General features: G+C 39.6%; 1 protein-coding gene across 2 annotated transcripts in view; it reads right to left on the minus strand.

The window, feature by feature from the left end:
* Nucleotides 1-18,736, minus strand: part of DNAJC3 (DnaJ heat shock protein family (Hsp40) member C3) — a 31,126-nt gene extending 12,390 nt beyond the window's left edge. For both annotated transcript variants that reach the window (XR_008535881.2, XM_054652373.2), the window contains exons 1-6: nt 18,494-18,736; nt 12,539-12,649; nt 9,426-9,550; nt 8,334-8,408; nt 2,589-2,741; nt 1,141-1,322 (exon numbers count right to left, since the gene is read on the minus strand). Coding sequence is in view for 1 of the 2 variants with exons in the window: in XM_054652373.2 (XP_054508348.1) it covers nt 1,141-1,322; nt 2,589-2,741; nt 8,334-8,408; nt 9,426-9,550; nt 12,539-12,649; nt 18,494-18,575 (728 nt within the window). In the remaining variant the exon portion in view is untranslated. The remainder of the gene's footprint in view (nt 1-1,140; nt 1,323-2,588; nt 2,742-8,333; nt 8,409-9,425; nt 9,551-12,538; nt 12,650-18,493) is intronic.
* Nucleotides 18,737-19,096: the final 360 nt, after the last annotated feature.

The raw sequence follows: 19,096 nt of genomic DNA on the forward strand, positions 1-19,096 counted from the left end.
CAGCAAGTTCAAGAGCTATAGAACTCTTTCTCAGCATATCTCATGAAGCAAAAATTAATGGTATCAGACAAGAATAAAGGAAAGAGGCTTATCCCTTTCTTTCTGATTCCGTTCTGTTCTTCAACAGCATCCTCAATTGTGCTTTTAAATACCACCTACCCTTGAAATCACTGGGCAAAGTGATGGCCACCTCCCAAAAGTCATCATCACGGAAGTGACCTATGAGCTCACAAGATTAAGTAGGCTCTGGAAAGGGAATGCCTAATGCAAACCAATTAATTTCATGTTTACTTTTGGCCAGCTATAAAACAAACTTTGCAAGTATAATCACATGCATTTTCCATCTGCCAAGGAAAGAAACACAGGCTTTTTCTGTTCTCTTCACCTTATTGAAGGGACTCTGTGGCAGAAATAACATTGGAAGGATTCTGGAGATGAAGGCAACATATCTGAAATTATGATTGGCACAGAAACCACTTCTGTGCAATAGGAAGAATTCCATCATTTGTGCAGCTAGCCACAGAGCACAAACTGAACAGTCCAGACTGGGCAAGGGCAGTTATCTCCAGATTGCCTAGGGACATATGGGAATAAGACCTTAAATTTAACTCAGTATGAATAAAAGGACAGGGCATTATCAAAAAGTCATCTAGGACTGTCTGCAGGAATGAGAGGCAAACAGCTCTGCACCCCAAGCTCTTCATATTTGGATGCTCCTGTACTTTTTATTTATTCTTAAGCTTGTAACATAATGTAGACATCTTCGGTTTGCATCTTAAATTCAACAGAGGTTTAAGGTTAAAAGAAAAATTCCACTACAGGAAATTTAGAGAAGCACTTCCTTCTAGGAGAAACACAATGAAAACAGCACTTGTAAGCAACTCTGATGGAGAGGGACTCTGGCTTCTGTTTAAGGAAACAAGATGCCTGGAACCATTGATGGTTGGTCTTGCCAAGAACAAACATGGGTTTCTTCACTGCCAATCCTTAGTTTCTAGAAAGGAACTCCCTTTATCAGATCTAGACCACAGATGATTCTCCATCCAAACCTCACACAAGAGATACTTCATGATTTATCATCACCTATATAATTATATTTTCTGTCTCAATTATAATGATTAGAGGAAATAGTAAAATTACCTGAGAGATAATTCATGGTCCCCCAGCTGATAATATATTTTGCTGATTTTATAAAAGGCTTCAGTATTATCATTCTTTAATTTGGCAGCAGCTTTCAAGTCACTAATGGCTTTGCTTGGTTCCCCTTCCTTTATGTAACACTCTGCTCGAAGTTCCCGTAGCTCTGCATCCCAAACACAAACCTTGAGAAATCAAAATTAAAGCTTGTTTTTGGTCCATAACACTTCACTTCTTTTTCTCCCCAAAAGAAAAAATCCCATTTAATTTCACTTTGCCAACTGCAACAGCATAAGGTTCAAGCTGCATGCAGAGCTCATGAAATTAGCATCTCTGCTTCCTGGTGGATGCTGTGATGCACCTGCCCAAATAGAAAAACAAAGGCCTGAAAATTTTGTAAATGATGCAATGAACTCATGCAGAGAGATGAATTAAATCTACTGGCATTGCTTAAACTAGGACAGTCTGTTGAGCCTCCAGGAAAGGATATCAGAATCATAAATTATTGCATCTTCCCAAAAGAATAGAGGTAATGAACAGCAAGGACCAAGCTGTCAATTGTTCTCCAGGAAGAAGCCTGTGGGTAAGATGCAGCTCCACCAAGTTTGACCTTAATATCTAGATTTTAAGAATAAAGAGAGGTAAAATTGTCACAGTAAGGCAAAACTAATTACTCATGAGGAACTGCCTATCAAAATTTGATTTAGGGAATTAAATCTGTCTAAGTCTTATCAGCTGTTTGGAAATTATCTTAGAGGAGACTTTCCTGCTTTTCCACGCTACCTCCCCATAAACCAATTCCTGCACTGTGGCAGTTTCATCACCAAAAGCTCCAAGGTTGTAAACTCCAATTTGTATGTACAGAGTTATAGCAGTTAACTGTCTTTTAGTACATTTCTATATGACACACAAAATGCCCACATGATTAAGTTATTTACACTTGCATTATCAGGCTGTTTACACCAATTAAGATTCAACAAATATAGCTACCTAAGGAACAAGAGGAAAATTCAGCTAGCTATCTACATTTTTAATTTTGTAGGGGTTTTTTTAATCTTTTTTCTCAAGACTAAAACTGTCTGCCTATATACAACAAAAAATCCAGATTAAAAAAAACCCTGTAACTCCTATACTTGGCAAAACTTCATTGATTTCAGAAAAACTTCTTCCCAGCTTCCCCAAGAATAACAAATTGTAGAAAAACAGGAAAGTATAATCAATAAAGTTATCTGTAATTGAAGTTTAACTGAAGTATCTTTAAGACAGACTATGACTTCTTCTGCAGCTAGTGCTCAGCCCTCTCCTCTCTCCAACACTATTACAGACCCAAAGTGCTCAGCAAAACTAAACTGGTTACACCAAAGTTACTTTCACATCAGTAAAGAAACTATTACAAAAACAAAGATGTCAGAAGCTCTTACTTTCACAGTACCATTTGACTTAACACTTACAGCCAAGATTTCATCAAGAAGAGAAATAGCAGCTCCATAATCCTCTTGCTGGTAGGCAGATAATGCCTGTGAATGTAGGCGCTGCAGCTCATCAGATTTTGTCAGCTGCGTCTGGGCTTCTTTTTCCTCATTATTGCTAGGATTGGATTTGAGCTGCGAACATGAACAAGAAAAGAGACTCAAATGCTTGTTCAAGGATCTCTTTCAGTCCCATAAATAATCATATCATGGAGAACTGACTAAAGCTGAGAATAGAGTGAGTTTCCAAACTCCACTGGAAGCACTTCTACCTCTGAACTTCAGAAGAAAGAATCATTTTGAGATTCAACGCAAGATGTCAGAAGTCAGAGAAATCCAGTTCTTCATGCCTGATCAATCATCACTGGACACATCAAACACAACAGTCACTGTTCCCCATCACCTGCTGGATGTTGTGGACCTCTTTGTAACCTAATTAATTTACCTCTGCTATCAGTTGTTAAACACTGGATTCCTCAGCAGCAACAGACAGTGTAATCACGTGATCTAACTGCATCTCTCACTTTAAGCACTACACATATTTATAACTTCATAGCAGAAATAAATGAAACATGTTCCAGACAGCTGTTACTGTGAAGTTGTGTTTCTTACATTTTCCTCAAAAAGACTGGCTGCAGCAGCAAGTTAAGTGGCTACCACCAGGAAAAAGACTCAGCTGGGCAGTCATGCATTCTGTTTCTTACATAGTTTTAAACAATGTTTTGTCTACAAGGACTCTTATTTCTCTTAACCCCACTCTCTGAGCAAGTGGAAGTCTTGCCTGTTTCATTTAGGCAGGTTTATCTTTTCAAAGAAAAAATTTAAAAATATCTTTCAGGAAACTTTACTATCACCCAGGAAGATACACATGGCCAGAGAGAATCTCAGCCATTCCCTTGCAAAGCCAGGGAATTTGTAGCATTACTGTAGCTTGAAAGAAGCACTGACTTCACAATTGTTGCTGATCAGAATGACTTTCAAAGTTTAAAAGGGACAAATCAGCATGACTTTTTTTTTGTTTGTTTTTAAGTAAAAACTTGTATTATCTTGCATTCTATACACAGAAAGTGAACTGAAGTCACTCAAAGACATCCAGTACTTTTTTCTTTCCCCATTTATCTTGAAGTGGCCACTTCCCTTTTTCTCACCAGTAAGTTCTTGAAAGACATGTATTCTGTGCTTATGTCTCTAACATAATTCAACTTCAGCCCTTAGATGTCCTTTATCAGAATTTCCCCTGGTTCTACCACTTGAGTATATGAAAGGAAAGAGCCTAAATGCTATACCAAAATCATGCACAAGTCCCACACTGTCTTCAATTCCTCTTTATAAATCTTTTTGAACCCTATGCAATTTTTCATTTTACCTGGCAAAAGTCAAGTTGTACCTAGACCTGAAAATTCTCCTTTATTCCCTATGTTGTCTTTCAGCAAGAGGAGAGGAATGTGATCAAAGAGTTTTCTTTCTTTAAGATTCCCAATATAAGTCTCATAAAGCTCTTCTTCTAGTTAGAACTCTGCCTACAAGCCCTTGATGCTGTGCATCCACTCTCTTCCCAAAATCTGGAGCTTGTAGCAGAGGCAAATTTCTACTCCTGTAATTTCAAAAAATACCAAGTCCACAAAACTCTCTGAAGTTCTGAACTCCTTAGTTCCAGCAGACTTGTTTGATTTCTTTCTTAATTTCTCAGCATTTCCTCCTTAAAAATTAAGAGCCTTTGGTATGGATAAGCCTTACACTTCCATAAAAACTTATGATAACATCACACTCCTTAGACTCATGGTATGCTTCTTGTAATGTATTTGGAGAAAATGTCAGTGGAATATGAAAAGCAATGTTACAATGATGGAGGCAAGTCCAACAGTAACCAAGACCATTTGAGTCAATCATCCTAGGTAATTTTAGGTAGCACATGTCCAGTTAAAGACAGGGAAATTTTTCAAGGTATCATTCAAACAAAAGTCATTGAGCGTGTGCTACAGTATGATGAAAATACACACTCATAAGTTCCTAACAACTAATAGCATATTGCTATGATGTTTAAATAAGTAACATTAACTAAAGCAAAAAGAAGCCAGCTCATTCAGTTTGTGAAAAACATCCTGAAGGGAACTGAGGAAACCTCCATGGTTTGTGGTATCTAAAATCAAGACATCCATGCACTCAAGGACAGTGCACAGATGAAAGCCCTGCACTGGTAACATATCAGGTAACACAACTAAAATGACAGACAGATGAAAAAAAAAAACCCCAAGGAAATATTTAAATACCTTTTATTCTTTAGTTCGGAAGCTACAGATGATCACTGTAGCACAGAGGAATGTATTTGGAAATATCTAATGCTATATTAAATATCTCAGATGGGGTTAAGAGAGCTTTAAACAGCCAACTAGATTGCCTAGTAACTTAACCCAATTTGATTAACTTACAGTGCCATAAGATGGCCTCTCCCACCTACCTCCAAAACAGTACTATTACACATAACAACCAACCATGGAAAGCTGTTGCCCAATGTATTTTGCAACAGGCAAGGGTTTAGATGAGAAAGCAATTTGCAATGTTCAGAGCTCAGTCACTTGGTCTTGGCTGACATCTAGTGGAACTAGAAGCGGTGCCTTCAGTGTCGAGCCTTGAAATGTTTGTTCTTCCAAGGCAGACAGAATTGTCTATTCAGGACACCTCCATTTACAGTATTTATTGCAATAAATTGCACTGTGTTACAGTGGGTCTTCAAAGAGACTAGAATTTGAAAGAAATATAACAATTTCGTCCTTTCCTCACTTTCCAATAGACAAGGCAGAAGTTCTGCTCTAATTCTGTACCTTCCACAGAATTCACCAACTCAAATGCTTTTTTGAGCATTTCCTCTGGAACATAAACAGAGGACATAAGGAAGAGGAACATAAGCAGAGTCACTGACAACACTGAAAGGCACATACACAGGGCTGCCAGGATTTGCATTGTTTTTGTCACCTTTCCAGAAGGCCTACCATCAATGAAAGTATCCCTTTTATTTTCAGTCAAAATCACATGCTTACAGGTAAAATAAACATTCCAGGGCTTTCATGGCTCAAGGCCCTGGACACAAATGTTGATGCACCCCCAGATCTGTCCTGCTGGCTTCTCTTAATCGGAAACCACTAACCCAAACAGAAAGAACTTGATATTAAAGCATATGAATACTAAACCAAAGTTGTAGCAGAGAAATAATTACTATTCATACAGCATGAGCAACAACTTTGTAAAATCACCAAAGGAATTCTGCTTACTCCTTGTTTCTTGTGGAAAACCTGACCCATGTAAAACATTTAATCAGCTTGATTCATCTGTAGGCCAAAAGGAGAGGTTTCTAGAAATGTATTAGTATTGCTTAATATGTGAACACATAAGTCTGAATCACACTCTCTATCCAAACCCCGTGATTAATTTCAGCCAACAGGAAAGTACAGAGTACAAAAAAAAAGATAGCTAAAAATAACACATGAAGGCTGAATCTCAAGAGGCTCAGCTCCCAAAAAGGAATACTGTATCCTTTACAGCTAGGCATTTCCACTGCCTGCTCTCACACTAGCACTGCCTCACAAGGCAGTCAGTGCCAATATGCCAGAGAGGGCAGGAATATACAGACAAACTGCTCAGAAATCAATCACTTAAAGATATTTAGGGTGCTCACCATGAAACCTTCTCCTGATACTATGAAATTACACAGAAAGAATTTGAATACATGAATTTTCTTTTCACAAGTACTCATTAAAGGACAGGTTTATTGTTTTATATGAAGAATAGTTATAATGTTTTTTTAAGTTCTACACAAAGCCACTGGTCTGACAAGCTGCGAAAGTTTACCTGTCATCCTTCCCTCCATTTAGATGGGCTGAATTTTTCTTGCCTTCTCTCCCTCAAAAATGACTGCATCTCCTAAATTATTGAGACCCCTTTTTAAGGAACATGACTACAAGAGAAGGAATGAGAAATCTGCAAGATTTAGAAAACAAGGAAAACCTGTCAAAGAAATGGGTATTCTACTTAAAGATTTCAAGGTATGTAGCACAATTTAACCCACTCCACACACGAACAATTTAACCTATTGCAAATTACTACTTTAGTATTTACTCATTTTGCTTGAATATATTGTACTTAAATGAAAATTATGCTCTTCAAAACAGACCACTCTAAGTACATAGACAATGTTGTTCATAGAACAAAGGAAAATGGAAGTCAGATTGAGAACTAATATGCTCGTTTCCTAAATTAGCTTCTGGGAAGAAACTCTGTTCTACTTCAGACTTAAAGCCTGATTGAGTATTGTAACTATTTGACTGACCAAAAGCAGCAAATAAATTTTTGCAGCAGGTTTGGCAATAGGAGAAGATATTTTACAGTTGACTGGAGAAACAATTCCATATGCAGCATTAAGCAATACTTCAAGAAAAAGTAACTGCAGAGAGATGCACACAGAGACTCCCAATCAACCCTGACACTGCATAATTGTTACTGCAGCAACTGCGTCCTCAATTAATCCGAGCTGAATGACTCTCTCCCACGTTTACAGATAGCAGGGCTGCGCTGCTATCAGACCACACACTCCTAAGAAACTTACTGAGGAAGGAGCAGCCAGAGGTGCCATTGCTATGTGAACTTCAGAATAAGCTGCTGGAGCTCTGCTACAGACACAAGAACTGCCTGGTGCATTTCTACCTGCAAGAGCCATCCCTCGTTGCTGCCCTGCAGAACATACAGAATAACCACTCCAGTTTTGTCATCCACACTTCCTAGTAAGATTTCCATTAAACAGCTGCAATCTGGACCACACAGCTTCTTTTTTCATCGGTCTCTTCAGAGACAGCCAACAAGACAGCATCTGTTTCTTTGCAAATTCTTCTTATTTTGGCTTAAGGGACACATCAGCTGCTCAAACTAACAACTCTTGAAGAGCAAGCAAGAATGTAGAATGTATCTTATTCATACTCATATTTACATTAATTTTGTGCAATAGAGAGGAAATCTAGATTCATATTCTTTGAGGGCTTTTTTCCTGGGGTTAGATCCGCTTAGCTTTGCAGCATAGGGCTGAAATGCACAAAATACCCATCAAAACTAAAAACAGCCCAAGTGAGTTTTAGGTGGGTAATATCCAAGTACTTGTAGCTGGAAGCCGCACAATTCCTATCATGGAGAGAAAGTACTGTCAGACATTCATGAACATGGAGAACTCTGCAGATTAGGAGACAGAGGGATGCCACTGAAATGTACTGATTTAACTACTCAGTGACTAAATTAAGAGTCAACAATTCTTTTGCAACAGGTAAAAAGAGATAGGAACTTGTAAAGGTTGATCCATGATGCCCCTAGTGACTTCCCAGGGAGACATCAATATAGTGATGTCAACCAGAGTTCAACTACATCACTCTTTCCTGAATGAAGGCTGCTCCCTTCAGCTACCAGTAAGCAGAGATCATGAAGTATCAGGCACACACAAGAAAGACTTTCCAAAGTGCTCCTTTGCTTCAGACAACACCCCATTTCATCTGCATCACTATACTGCAACTTCACTGGTCATTTATTCATACAAAGGTTGCTTAGCTACTATGCCTGCAAAGAACAGGAAAGACAAACTCAGGCCTAGACAGCATATACTCTATATAGCATCAGAGTTCAGATGTGACCATGGCTCAGAACCCAACCTTAAAAAGTAGTGATGTAGCTCAACACTGGTCTCCAACTTACCACATTTTTGAAGTCATCCTCTGCTTCATCAAATTTCCCTTGCTTAAGCAATAAGTGTCCTCTTTGTAATCTTGCCTGAAATGAAACATAACTTTTTATTTACAAATGGGAATAGAGCAAACTATGAATACAAGTTTCATTTTAGTACAGCTAACAAGCTGAAACAGGGATCATGACACCCATTCTTTGTCTTTTTGATTTAACAATGTTCTTGTAAGGCCTCTTCAATGGCAAAGGATTGCTCTGCACCAGAACTGAGGGACAAAAAGCAGACAATTTTTTTGAAAAGAACTCATGTAAGAAGTTTCACAAATCAAAGTGAATGTAACTTTCCACCACTTTCCTGATTATAACTGCTTACATATTAAATAAATAGCAGAAATAATAAACAATTCCCACATTTAATTATTTCATTAAACTCTCAGAATAATAGAAGCTATGTAAAAAGAAGTGATTTAGAAGACTTTGATTTCTAATACGAATATTTTCATACAACAGTGAATTTAACATTTGCTCCTTTATTGTCAACTATACAGGACATGCCACTGCCCACAAAAAAGGGAGGTGAGAGAATCAGTTTGAGAGGACTTCAGCATCAGTTTCCAACTAGTGAGGCAGTCTCTGCATATAGTACACAGAATGGAGAAAGGGGTAGGCAAATCTGAGCTTGCAACAGTCACACAGGAACGCAATGAGATTAGGACAGTTACTGTGGAGAACAGATACCTCAGATCTAATGCTGCTTAAGAGAAAAAAAACCCAGAGGCATCTGTGTGCTTTCTTCTCCCTGTCTCAAATGGCAAAGCCTTGGTGAACAACCAAATAACCACAAGTGAGAGAAGTGTTTAGTATAAATCCATGAACTTAGTAAAACTAGTAGTTGGTCAAATAACTGTCTAGACTGTACTCAACATCGTTGCAAATTAAGGCACATACACCACTGCTATTATTTGACCCACTTTAAAGCCCTCTGAGGGACAATGATTCTCTATTCCTGTTGAGCAAAGTCTGAAAAAAACCCCAAACCTTCTTTGAAGCAGTTCTTTTTTTTTTTTTTACACTTGAGCAATCTTCAGTTCCAGTAATACTTACTGATGTGAAGTCCTGCTTTAATTCAACCACTTTACTTAAATCGCGAATTGCCGCTTTAGATTTGCCCATGGCTAAGTACACTGTGGCTCTTCTGTAATAAGCAATGTAGTTCTCAGAGTCTCCCTCTGCAAATGAACAAACAGTAATCAAATACTATCTCAAAGCTACTGAAATTTCTGGCACAGTGGAACTGTAATGACTAAAAATATATCAACCATCTGCCTTTTAAACCACTGGAAACAATGGTATACATTAATAAGACATAAAATATGCAACATCATGCAAGCAGTATTTTCTATGCAGTTTAATTATTTAACAATAAAGATTACACAAATACTGTAAATGCCAAATAACTGAGAGTGAAGGTCAAATGTGGATGTGTTCTTCAGCTTTATATGGGAGAACAGCCTCTACGTACTAATGCTTTACCTCCAACTGCAGGCCTACATTTGAAAGTACATTAATTCATCATTTTCCAGCCCAGGTGCTGATCACCATATCAGACACATGCAAATACTCCCAAAATTACTAATGTTAGTGCAATGTCAACACAGACACTAACTCTTTATATCATTCACTGAAATATCAGCAACTTCTTTCCTTAGTAGTAAAGTGGGCACCAACATTCCCTCTCACCAGCAGACAAATGCACACACTATCAACATGAAGACTAACTTCAGGGCCCACACATTCAATGTAGTCTCCTGGTCAAAATTCCAAGATCCAGCTACTTTAACACTCTCCAAGCTAGCACATACACCTGTACAAGAGGCAAACATCAGTCTCTGAAAACAAGAATAATATTCTTAATTTTCTTCTGTATGCAGTATTTCACAGAAACAGGTGACAGTTACTGTGGGCTCTCAAGGAAAAGTAACCCAATGTTGGAATACAGAAAACCTTTTACTATACTATTAAAAACATAATAATCAATCCAGAATTTGCAGACAAGAACATCCATATCTGAGGAACAGAAGTAATATTTTTCTTCCTCACATAATTTGTGGTTAAAGTTGAACTTCAAAATAAATGGAAGAAATAGCACCACCAATAATCTTATGCTCAGCAATGAAGTTTCATAGCTGGCCACCTCCATTACCAAGAAGAAGCTATCTGCACTCTTCCTCTACAGTATCTTGGTTGTGGAAATGCTGATCTCCAGAGCTGAAATTTAATAGGCACTCCCATGCTGTATGCCTCTTTGTATGTCAGCATTAGACACATCAAATAAATTCAAGTGTTACTACCCTTAAAAAAAAAAGCAGCATTGAGTCCTGAAGGTGAAGGCTAAGTACAAATCGAGGGCTGTAATTAAGGAACTTGATTAATACACAAAGGATGAAAGGTAGGAAAGAGCTAACAAAGAAAGCACATTTCAGCACCAGATGATTATCTGGTTTTACCTCAGTACTCCAGCAACAGTAATGAACAGCAATTGACACCCAGACAGAAGGCATAAGCTGGGATGGAAGAAAGAGTAGAAAATTTAACTGAAGAGAGGTAATATGGACAGCAGTTTTCATCTATTTCAGATGTTTGCAAAAAAACCAAAAATAGACTGCCTGAGACAAGACAGAAAAATCTATTTACCTCACAGTCTACAACGATGCAGTACAGCCAGGAAAGAATTCTTACCTCCTCACTAGCACAGTTGGCAAATCATGCTTAAAATCTTTTCAAAAAGGCAAAATCCAAAGAAATCCGATGAAAATGAGGCAATCAGGCTAAAATCAGCATCCAAATAAGAATCCCATAAAGGTCACAACTGAGGTGGTCATACCGTATTTCTACAAGCTGCTCTAGCACAGCTGGCAAAGCAGTGGCTTTCACCCATGCAGGCACCTCACACCACTGCTGCCTCTACAACACCACCAGGACCTGCACAGCCACACACTGAACTGGTCTCCTCATCAATCCAAGTTCAAGTTTGCCAACCAATACTAAAGGAAAAAATCAGGCTGCAGCACTAACTGTGCACAGACCCCACAGCACATTGCCCTAGCCACTGTGCACTAGCTGTGCACAGACCCGCCCCTCTTTGGCAGCAACATAGAAACCAAAGGAATAACAGACTGCATCTAGGTGGAACAAGGAACTTCCACAACAGAAAAAAAGGGAAGTTGCCTCCTCCATTCTCTTTATATAAAGGAAGTCTTGGAGAACGATTTTGGAGAATGCAAAAAAAATATTAATAACTCAGAAGCAACCCATGTTTCATTTACATCTCACTATTAAACCAAGGCATAAATTAAAAAGTATCAACAGTACGACTCATCAATGTATAACATCTCAGTAATATTCTTTTCACAGAGAAAAAAAATGCACTTGTACACATTATAACAAAGTCCAACAACTTAAAACAGTACCATGCAATTAAGAAACCAGTGTTAATGGACACTGCTCTTTACCAGTGCTGCCTCTATGCTTCAATTAAAGGATTTTAATCAGCTAAGTTGCTTTAAAATTCTTAAAAGCAAACATTTAACTTCTCAGTTTGCTGAAGATGCAGAACACCAAACAAGAACAAACTCACTATCTGACTGCAAGAGAGGGACGATTTTGCTCTCCACTGCCAATTCAGTATCTCAAACATGAGAGCAGCATCAGTTTCACTGAGATACCACCTACTTCAAGATTTAATTAAGAAAAAATAAGAAGAGAGAAAGTGACTATTTTAAACATTGAATTTTTTACAGCACTGGATAGAAGAAAGCATGGATAAAGTCAGCCTTTCAAAGACATACTCATACTTTGAAAAACATCATAAAGATGAAAACTGATCTTGATGGGATTAGACAGACAGGGAATACCTCATCAAACAGTATCAGAGTCAATTATAATTCCTCTCATACAGCTAGCTTCTAGACCAACAGTGACTTAAGTGTTTATGAATTGTGTAGTTAATTAAACAGTTTTCTTTTATCAAAACCAAAGCATAAATATTCTACTGCATCTCTGCTGGCTTCTGTCCAAACTGCTGTATAAAGATACCCCAAATTCTGTGATTCATGGAATGCAATTTGCAAGAAAGCAGGATATTTAATGAAGCAAACAGTGGGAAGAACCCACCCAAAGGTATTTCAGTACAAGAGTCACCTCCCTGAGATACATACCTATAGCTGCATGAAAGTGAGACAAAGCATCTGCCAGCTGCCCAGCAGCCAATAACTTCTTCCCCATTTCAAGCTGTTTTTCTACTTCTGCATTTATTCCACACTCAGCTCCTTAAAGAAAAACAAAAAGATGAAAGTTCTGAATGAACAGTTTGATTACAGCAAACACATACAGTGATAATACAATACATGTAACAAACCATTATTGACAGAGGCAGAAGTCACATCCTCCTGCATTTTAGCTAATCTCAGAGGTCTTTTCCAACCTAAGGGATTCTGAGATTCTATAAAGCACCCTGCAGTCTAATAACCTCATAGCATGTCCCAATTAGGATGTGTCAAAGTACAAAAGACATTGCTTTGCACCCCACTGTGACAAGGCACCAAATACACACCCACACATTCAGTAACATACTCTGACTTCCAATTCCAGAAGAATCTGGGAAGGACTCATAACACACACATGCAGCAAATACATACAGGTTCTAAATTAGAATTCATAACCCTGATAGTAACTTCATACTTAACTGAGAACTGTTTGGCTACTTAGAGATTGGCTTCTCATCTACTACACTTGTCTCATCTTTGTAATTTCCAGGGCAAACTTTTACAGGACTGCAAGTTTAGACAACTAAAATTCTCACTCCTTTTTCCTTTAACCAGTAGCATGAAAACCATACTAAAGTGGTAAGTCTCTGAAGTGCCAGTTTGAGTTTAAAGCTAATAAATTGCTGCTGCTCAACCAACAGAGAAAGACTATTGCTGAGAAGAAATAAGCAGCCAAGTGCAGGTACATGCTGTACGTACATCAACTCAGCAACAGCTTTTCCATTTGTCCTGCTTCCTGCAGTCTTCAGATCAGGGCAGAATTCCACTACAAATTACCCACCAGCTTATGATTATTAAAAAACTTTCACACTAGAAAAAATTTCATTTATTAAGAGGATACCCTATGCCTAGATTTAAGCAAGGCAATATACTGAAATCCTGAATAAGCACATTATATTAAAACCCAATGATTTATAACTTATTTCACTCAGGTTTTGCACTGAGCTGATTCAGATAGGCACTTTAAATACAAAAATGCAGCAGCATTCCAGAGTTGTTTTTTAGAATCCAAATAAAAATGTTACAGTACAACTGATTGAAGGAAAATATATTCAAACTTCTCACAATGAAAAGTGGTTAAACCACAACGTATTTGTAATGAACGAACAGTAATTTCTTATCACCAAATTATCACGATTTTAGATGTAGGAGCTCTCAACACCTGGGACCTTAATTTATTTTTTCCTTTCTACACCATGATACAGCTCATAATTCTTTTGATTCCACATTACAAGAAAATCCTTGAGCTGTCTCTACTAAAATGAACAAAATCCTCTCTGCATCCACTAGAGAAAATTCTGTCTGCTAAAAGACTGACAATAAGTCAGCACACTGGATTCAAGGGCTCAACTCAATTATTTGTTTTAGAACAATGATAGAAAGCAATTTTTTTTTAATTAATGGAAATTACTTTATGAAGTCCCAAATTTCCAGTGAATATTTTTTGTTTAAGTAGATGGACTTAAAACTGCCTACATCACAAATAATTATTATTTGAGGATCTTACTAAATGATTCATTTTCAAGTCAATTCTAGGCATGTAAAAAACGTATTCCCATTTTATGTGTCCAATTTGCAGCAAAAATGGACATTCTTCCTTGCCCATTTCCCTTCACCAGCTTAAAGCTTCAATCATCAAGTAGTCCAGTGTCCTTTAAAATGACAAAGCAAGTATATGAAACACAATGAAAAAACTAAGAACTGAAAAAAAGCCTCACCACAAATTTCCCTGGCTTTGGAAGTATGCTAGCAGTAAAGCAGGTATAAAACTATAAACAGACTGAAGTATTTAACATGACCTAATACCAACTAAAAACTCTTAAGTTTCATCCCTCACATGTTTCCCCATACACAAATACCTGAAATCTTTCAAAACTTGTCAGCTGGGAGTGGTATCCTAGAATTGGGCTGTAAATTACTCTTTGATGAACTTTCCATCTACTCAAATATGGCATTCAATCCCCCCAGTCTCAAGCATCCTTGTTTTACACTCAGTCACATCAGAATAGCTCCAAGAACACATTTTTCCACAGTAAGATGTACCTACACAATGTAGTGTCTTTCAAACATGTTGTGTACAGTACAGTTTTACAGTTACATAATACCTTAGGTGGAAGAGCCATCTTTTTCCTTGAAAATAATGAAGACAATTAGTAAAACAATGAGAAAGGTGACCACTGAGAGCAAACAAGTAAGAAAAGCAGGAGCAACATAGATAAATGAAGAAGCAAATTGTGAAGTCCTCTAGATTCCCTGTAAAATACATTAAACATTGACATACATTAAACTATACATTAAACCTCAGCTCTGCAAGCTGCTGAACATCCTAAATTGGTGCATGAATCTCCAGAAGCACCTGCATCATCAGCCTAACCATGATGAAAAGTGACATTTACCGTAACTACTCAGGAACACTCTGCACTGACCTGATGGTTGAGCTGTTTATTCACAGAAATCTATGCTTATTCATTTTCTGTAGGCAAACAATTGCTCTAAATAAAGCAGCCCATAGTAGACATCTGAAAACTGATAACAGAAGCACAGGAGTCCAAGGACTCAAATTCTCTGCAACCTATTTGGGTACCTATGCACTCTTTGGTCTGGGAATGAGCCTAAGAAGTAAAGTTCAGCTGAGGAAAAAAAAGCCACCAAACCCCACACCACAGAGCTCTTTACAGCAGATACACATTGATGAGCTGGATACTACAGGCCCAGTTAAGAAGCATGCTCCACCAAGAAACTAAATTTACCCAAGAGATATGCAAGCTTACAACTTATTTGTAAAAACTTCCATGTATTTTAATTTGCATATAATTTCTAAAGACTGCCTAAGTGTTAAATATTCACCCTGGGCCTCAAACAACCACACACATCAGCTGTTAAATCAAGTCAAATATTCTAGATAAATCCAGAGCCTGGAATCCTTGCAAGTCTGAGGAAAGAGTCTAAGAGTCAAAAAAAAAAAAAAAAAAAGGAAAGAAAAAAAAAGCCAAAACAACACAAAGAAACCAAACAACACAAACCCCCAGACTATTTCCATGTAATTGGTACTAACTCTGACAATTGTTCAAGGGACAACAATCAGAAGGCGCAGGGAAGACAAGCAGGTGCACCTAACCTGTTTTTCCAGTTAAATACACTCACTTCAAATAAATTATAACTTCCTGGTAGGATTTTTGTTTTATTAGGGTAATTGGTGCTAATATGTAGGCACCTAAGCCTACAGACTTGAACTATATCCCTGTATAATTGGTCCCATCCATATTGCAAAGAACTCAAGAAAGCCTTGCAAGCTGAGAACAGTTTCAAGATGTTGCATTTGTCTACACATTCCTCTTTTCCCCCCGGCAGAATTTCCACCTACTTTTCCCTAAAACTTGTTCCCAAGCTGAGTAACAAGATTATGAAAACAAACAGAATTAGTTCCTGCTATGTACCAAAGGCAGTTATTTCAATGATAAAGCAGCAGCATGCATGTCGTTAATCTTAACTGCATTCATCTAAACCTTTATTTTTCCCCCATAGAGGAGCTTAATGATTGCCTTATCTTGTCAGGAGAGTGGGAGATCCTGCTTTTGCAACATTTTTTTATCAGAATGACCCTGAATCTCAAGTTTGCTGTTATTTTTCAACAGTTTGGTTTTTGCTTTAGGTGTATTTGCTAACATGATTTTCAAGAATTAGACTGAACTAGGTAAGATATGGACAAACACCAACAGTTTCAGAATCAACATTTCTGAGGTTTGCAAGGAGCCTCAGAGTATACAGTAGAGATATGTGCAACTTCCACCCATCAACTTTTCACTCCTTCCGTTTGCAAAGGAAGTTGGTAAACACAGCAAAGATTGGCAGACAAAAAAAGCCCCACCCTCAAACAGCCTTTGTATTTGGGGCCAAGGAAAAAACCAAAAAAGCTCCCAAACTTAGGGGGAAAAAAAAAGGTGAGGGGAGAAAAAGAAACACTTAATGCTTCTGGTCTGACAGTAACTTAATTGGGTTCTGTATACTCAGAGCCCCTTTATTCTTCCCCATATTACATTTCCTTTCTTCTGCTACAAGGAAGGAGAGGGGGAAAATGAACAACACTCCTTTATTCCTCCTCAGTCACCTCTTTTTGTTGTGATTAGTGTGGACAAACAGCAGTAGAGAATGAATCTTCCCAAAAGAGGATCTGTGCCAAATTCATCACAAATTGAGGTGAAGAGGAGGAATCAAAAACGTTTTTACTAAGTGTATTTACCAACCAGATATAAATAGTATTCATCGCCATCAACTGTGAAATACAAAATTAATACAGAATGACTCTTCCAGATTCATGAATCAGATGACAAAAGGCAGACTTCTATTATCAAGACATCAAGATACAAATTTAGATGTGACTATGAATACCTTTAAGCTCAAAGACTAGTAATATTTGTGAGGAAAAAAAAAATCTTAATACTTAAATAACATAACCCCCCCAAAAATTCTTTAACTACACATTCTGAAAAATTAACTCCTAAACTAAGAAGTTTAAACTAAGAATTCAGTAAATAAGATCCAGTACTACCATTTCTCAGTTTATTACTGTACTCTACATCTTTATGAACTGAAGTTAAGACAGTGTCCCTCAAATTAGGAAATATGCTAAGCCCAAATAGCCATTAAACCACACACCTGAAATAGGTTGGCAGCTCTAAATTAAGAATCCTCAGCAGGAGCACCACATTCTAAGGGGGGAAAAAAAAGTATACTCTGACAAAAGTTACTATTTGTCTTCTAACAATACTAGAATGCATATTTAAAAAAAAAGGCAATTTAACACCACAGTGCATGGTCTAATGCAGGGTATCTTTCCCACAGTATGTTCCTGTTGCCACCTGACCAGATTAACTATTTAATTTAGTGTATCAACTGAATTTTTAATGTTAACCTACATCTTCCTTAAGCCCATAGCCTTTTTCTGACTACTGACAGCTTCAGTTCCACTTCCATCTGCCACTGGCAGGAAAAGAATGTCCCTCAGGTGAAACCCTGACCGTAACCACCATTCTATAGCAGAGTTAGAAACCTAACAGCAGTCTGTGAATAAAAGTCTGGCTACCCAGGTGTTGCTGGCAGGATACTATGAAAGTAAATAAGCTACACAAAGCACAGATAAGCTGAACTTCAAATACTAATGGACAGAGGTGAAAAAAAAAACCAACAAAAAACCAACAGAAACCATAACAACAAAACAAAAACAGAACCAATTCAACGCAACCATCAAAAGCCTCAGCGAATCTCTAAGTGTGGTACTAACGCTGCCTGCGGCTGAGAAGGGCAACTAGAAAAGCCTTTGAACTTCGGAACTACACGAAATCCACACGGGAGTGGGAAATTCACGGCTAGCACAGAACGCCAATGCTGTCACCCAGCTGCACTCGAGGACACCAGGGCACCCGAGGCCTGGCAGTGGCGGGCGGCAGCCCCAGCCCGTCCGGGAGCAGGCCGGGCAGCGCACACACAGCGAGCCGCCTCCAAGCGCTCCGCCAGGATCTGCCACTAACCCCAACAGGTCACGGCAGGGCCGTGCCCTCGCTACGCACCCCTCGCACAGCCCCGAGCGATGAGCTGGCAGCGCTGTACCTCCCTCCTCACACCCCTGCCCGAAATATGCCCCCCCCTTAAGACGACACGGGCCCGGGGAGGCGGCGGGGGAGCGTGGGGTGTGTGCCCCGCCGCCATGGCGGACACCGCGCAGCCCCGGCAGGAGGGACGGAGGAAGGGAGACGAGCCACCGCCACCACGGCCGAGGGCCCGACCCCGACGGGCCACGGCACTGCCCCCCTCGCGACGCAGCCCCACAGGGACCCCTGCCCGGCTCACCCTGGTACTGCAGGTCGAGGAGCACGAGCAGGAAGGGCAGCGCGGAGCCCAGGCGCCCGGCCGAGGCAGCGGGGGACACCATCTCCTCCTCCGTGGCCGCCCCCGGTCCCGACAGTGGCGGCTCCGGGCCGGGCCCAACCGAGCGGCGGCTCCAGCTCCTCCGGGCAGGGTCGTGGGCGACGCTGATTGGCCGCGCCGCGCGCACCCGCCCCTGCCTGGCGCCCGCCGCCGGACGTGAGGGAGCGGCGCGAGCGTGCCCGCCCCGGCGCGTCGGCCCCGCCCCAGCGCGGCGCCTCACCGAACATGGCGGCGCGGCCGACACGGGCCCTCAGCTGAGATGCCGGCGCCCCGCCCCGGCCGCCCGCTGTAAGGCGCACGGGGCGTGTGCCTGGCTGCGTCTGCATTTCGTCTCCTGTCTCTTTGCCCTCTCCTGCCCTGCTCGTCTTGACATCCCTTGAGTGAAAAGTAGTTAACGATTTGCCCAGAGAATTATAGAGACTGAAAATCGGACTGGGAAATACAGCCTTGCCTTATCACAGAAGCACAGAATTTCCTGAGTTAGGATCCATCAGGGTCATTGAGTCCAACTCCTGGCCCTCCACA

Source organism: Agelaius phoeniceus, chromosome 2, assembly GCF_051311805.1.
Source record: "Agelaius phoeniceus isolate bAgePho1 chromosome 2, bAgePho1.hap1, whole genome shotgun sequence".
Taxonomy (NCBI): Eukaryota; Metazoa; Chordata; class Aves; order Passeriformes; family Icteridae; genus Agelaius; species Agelaius phoeniceus.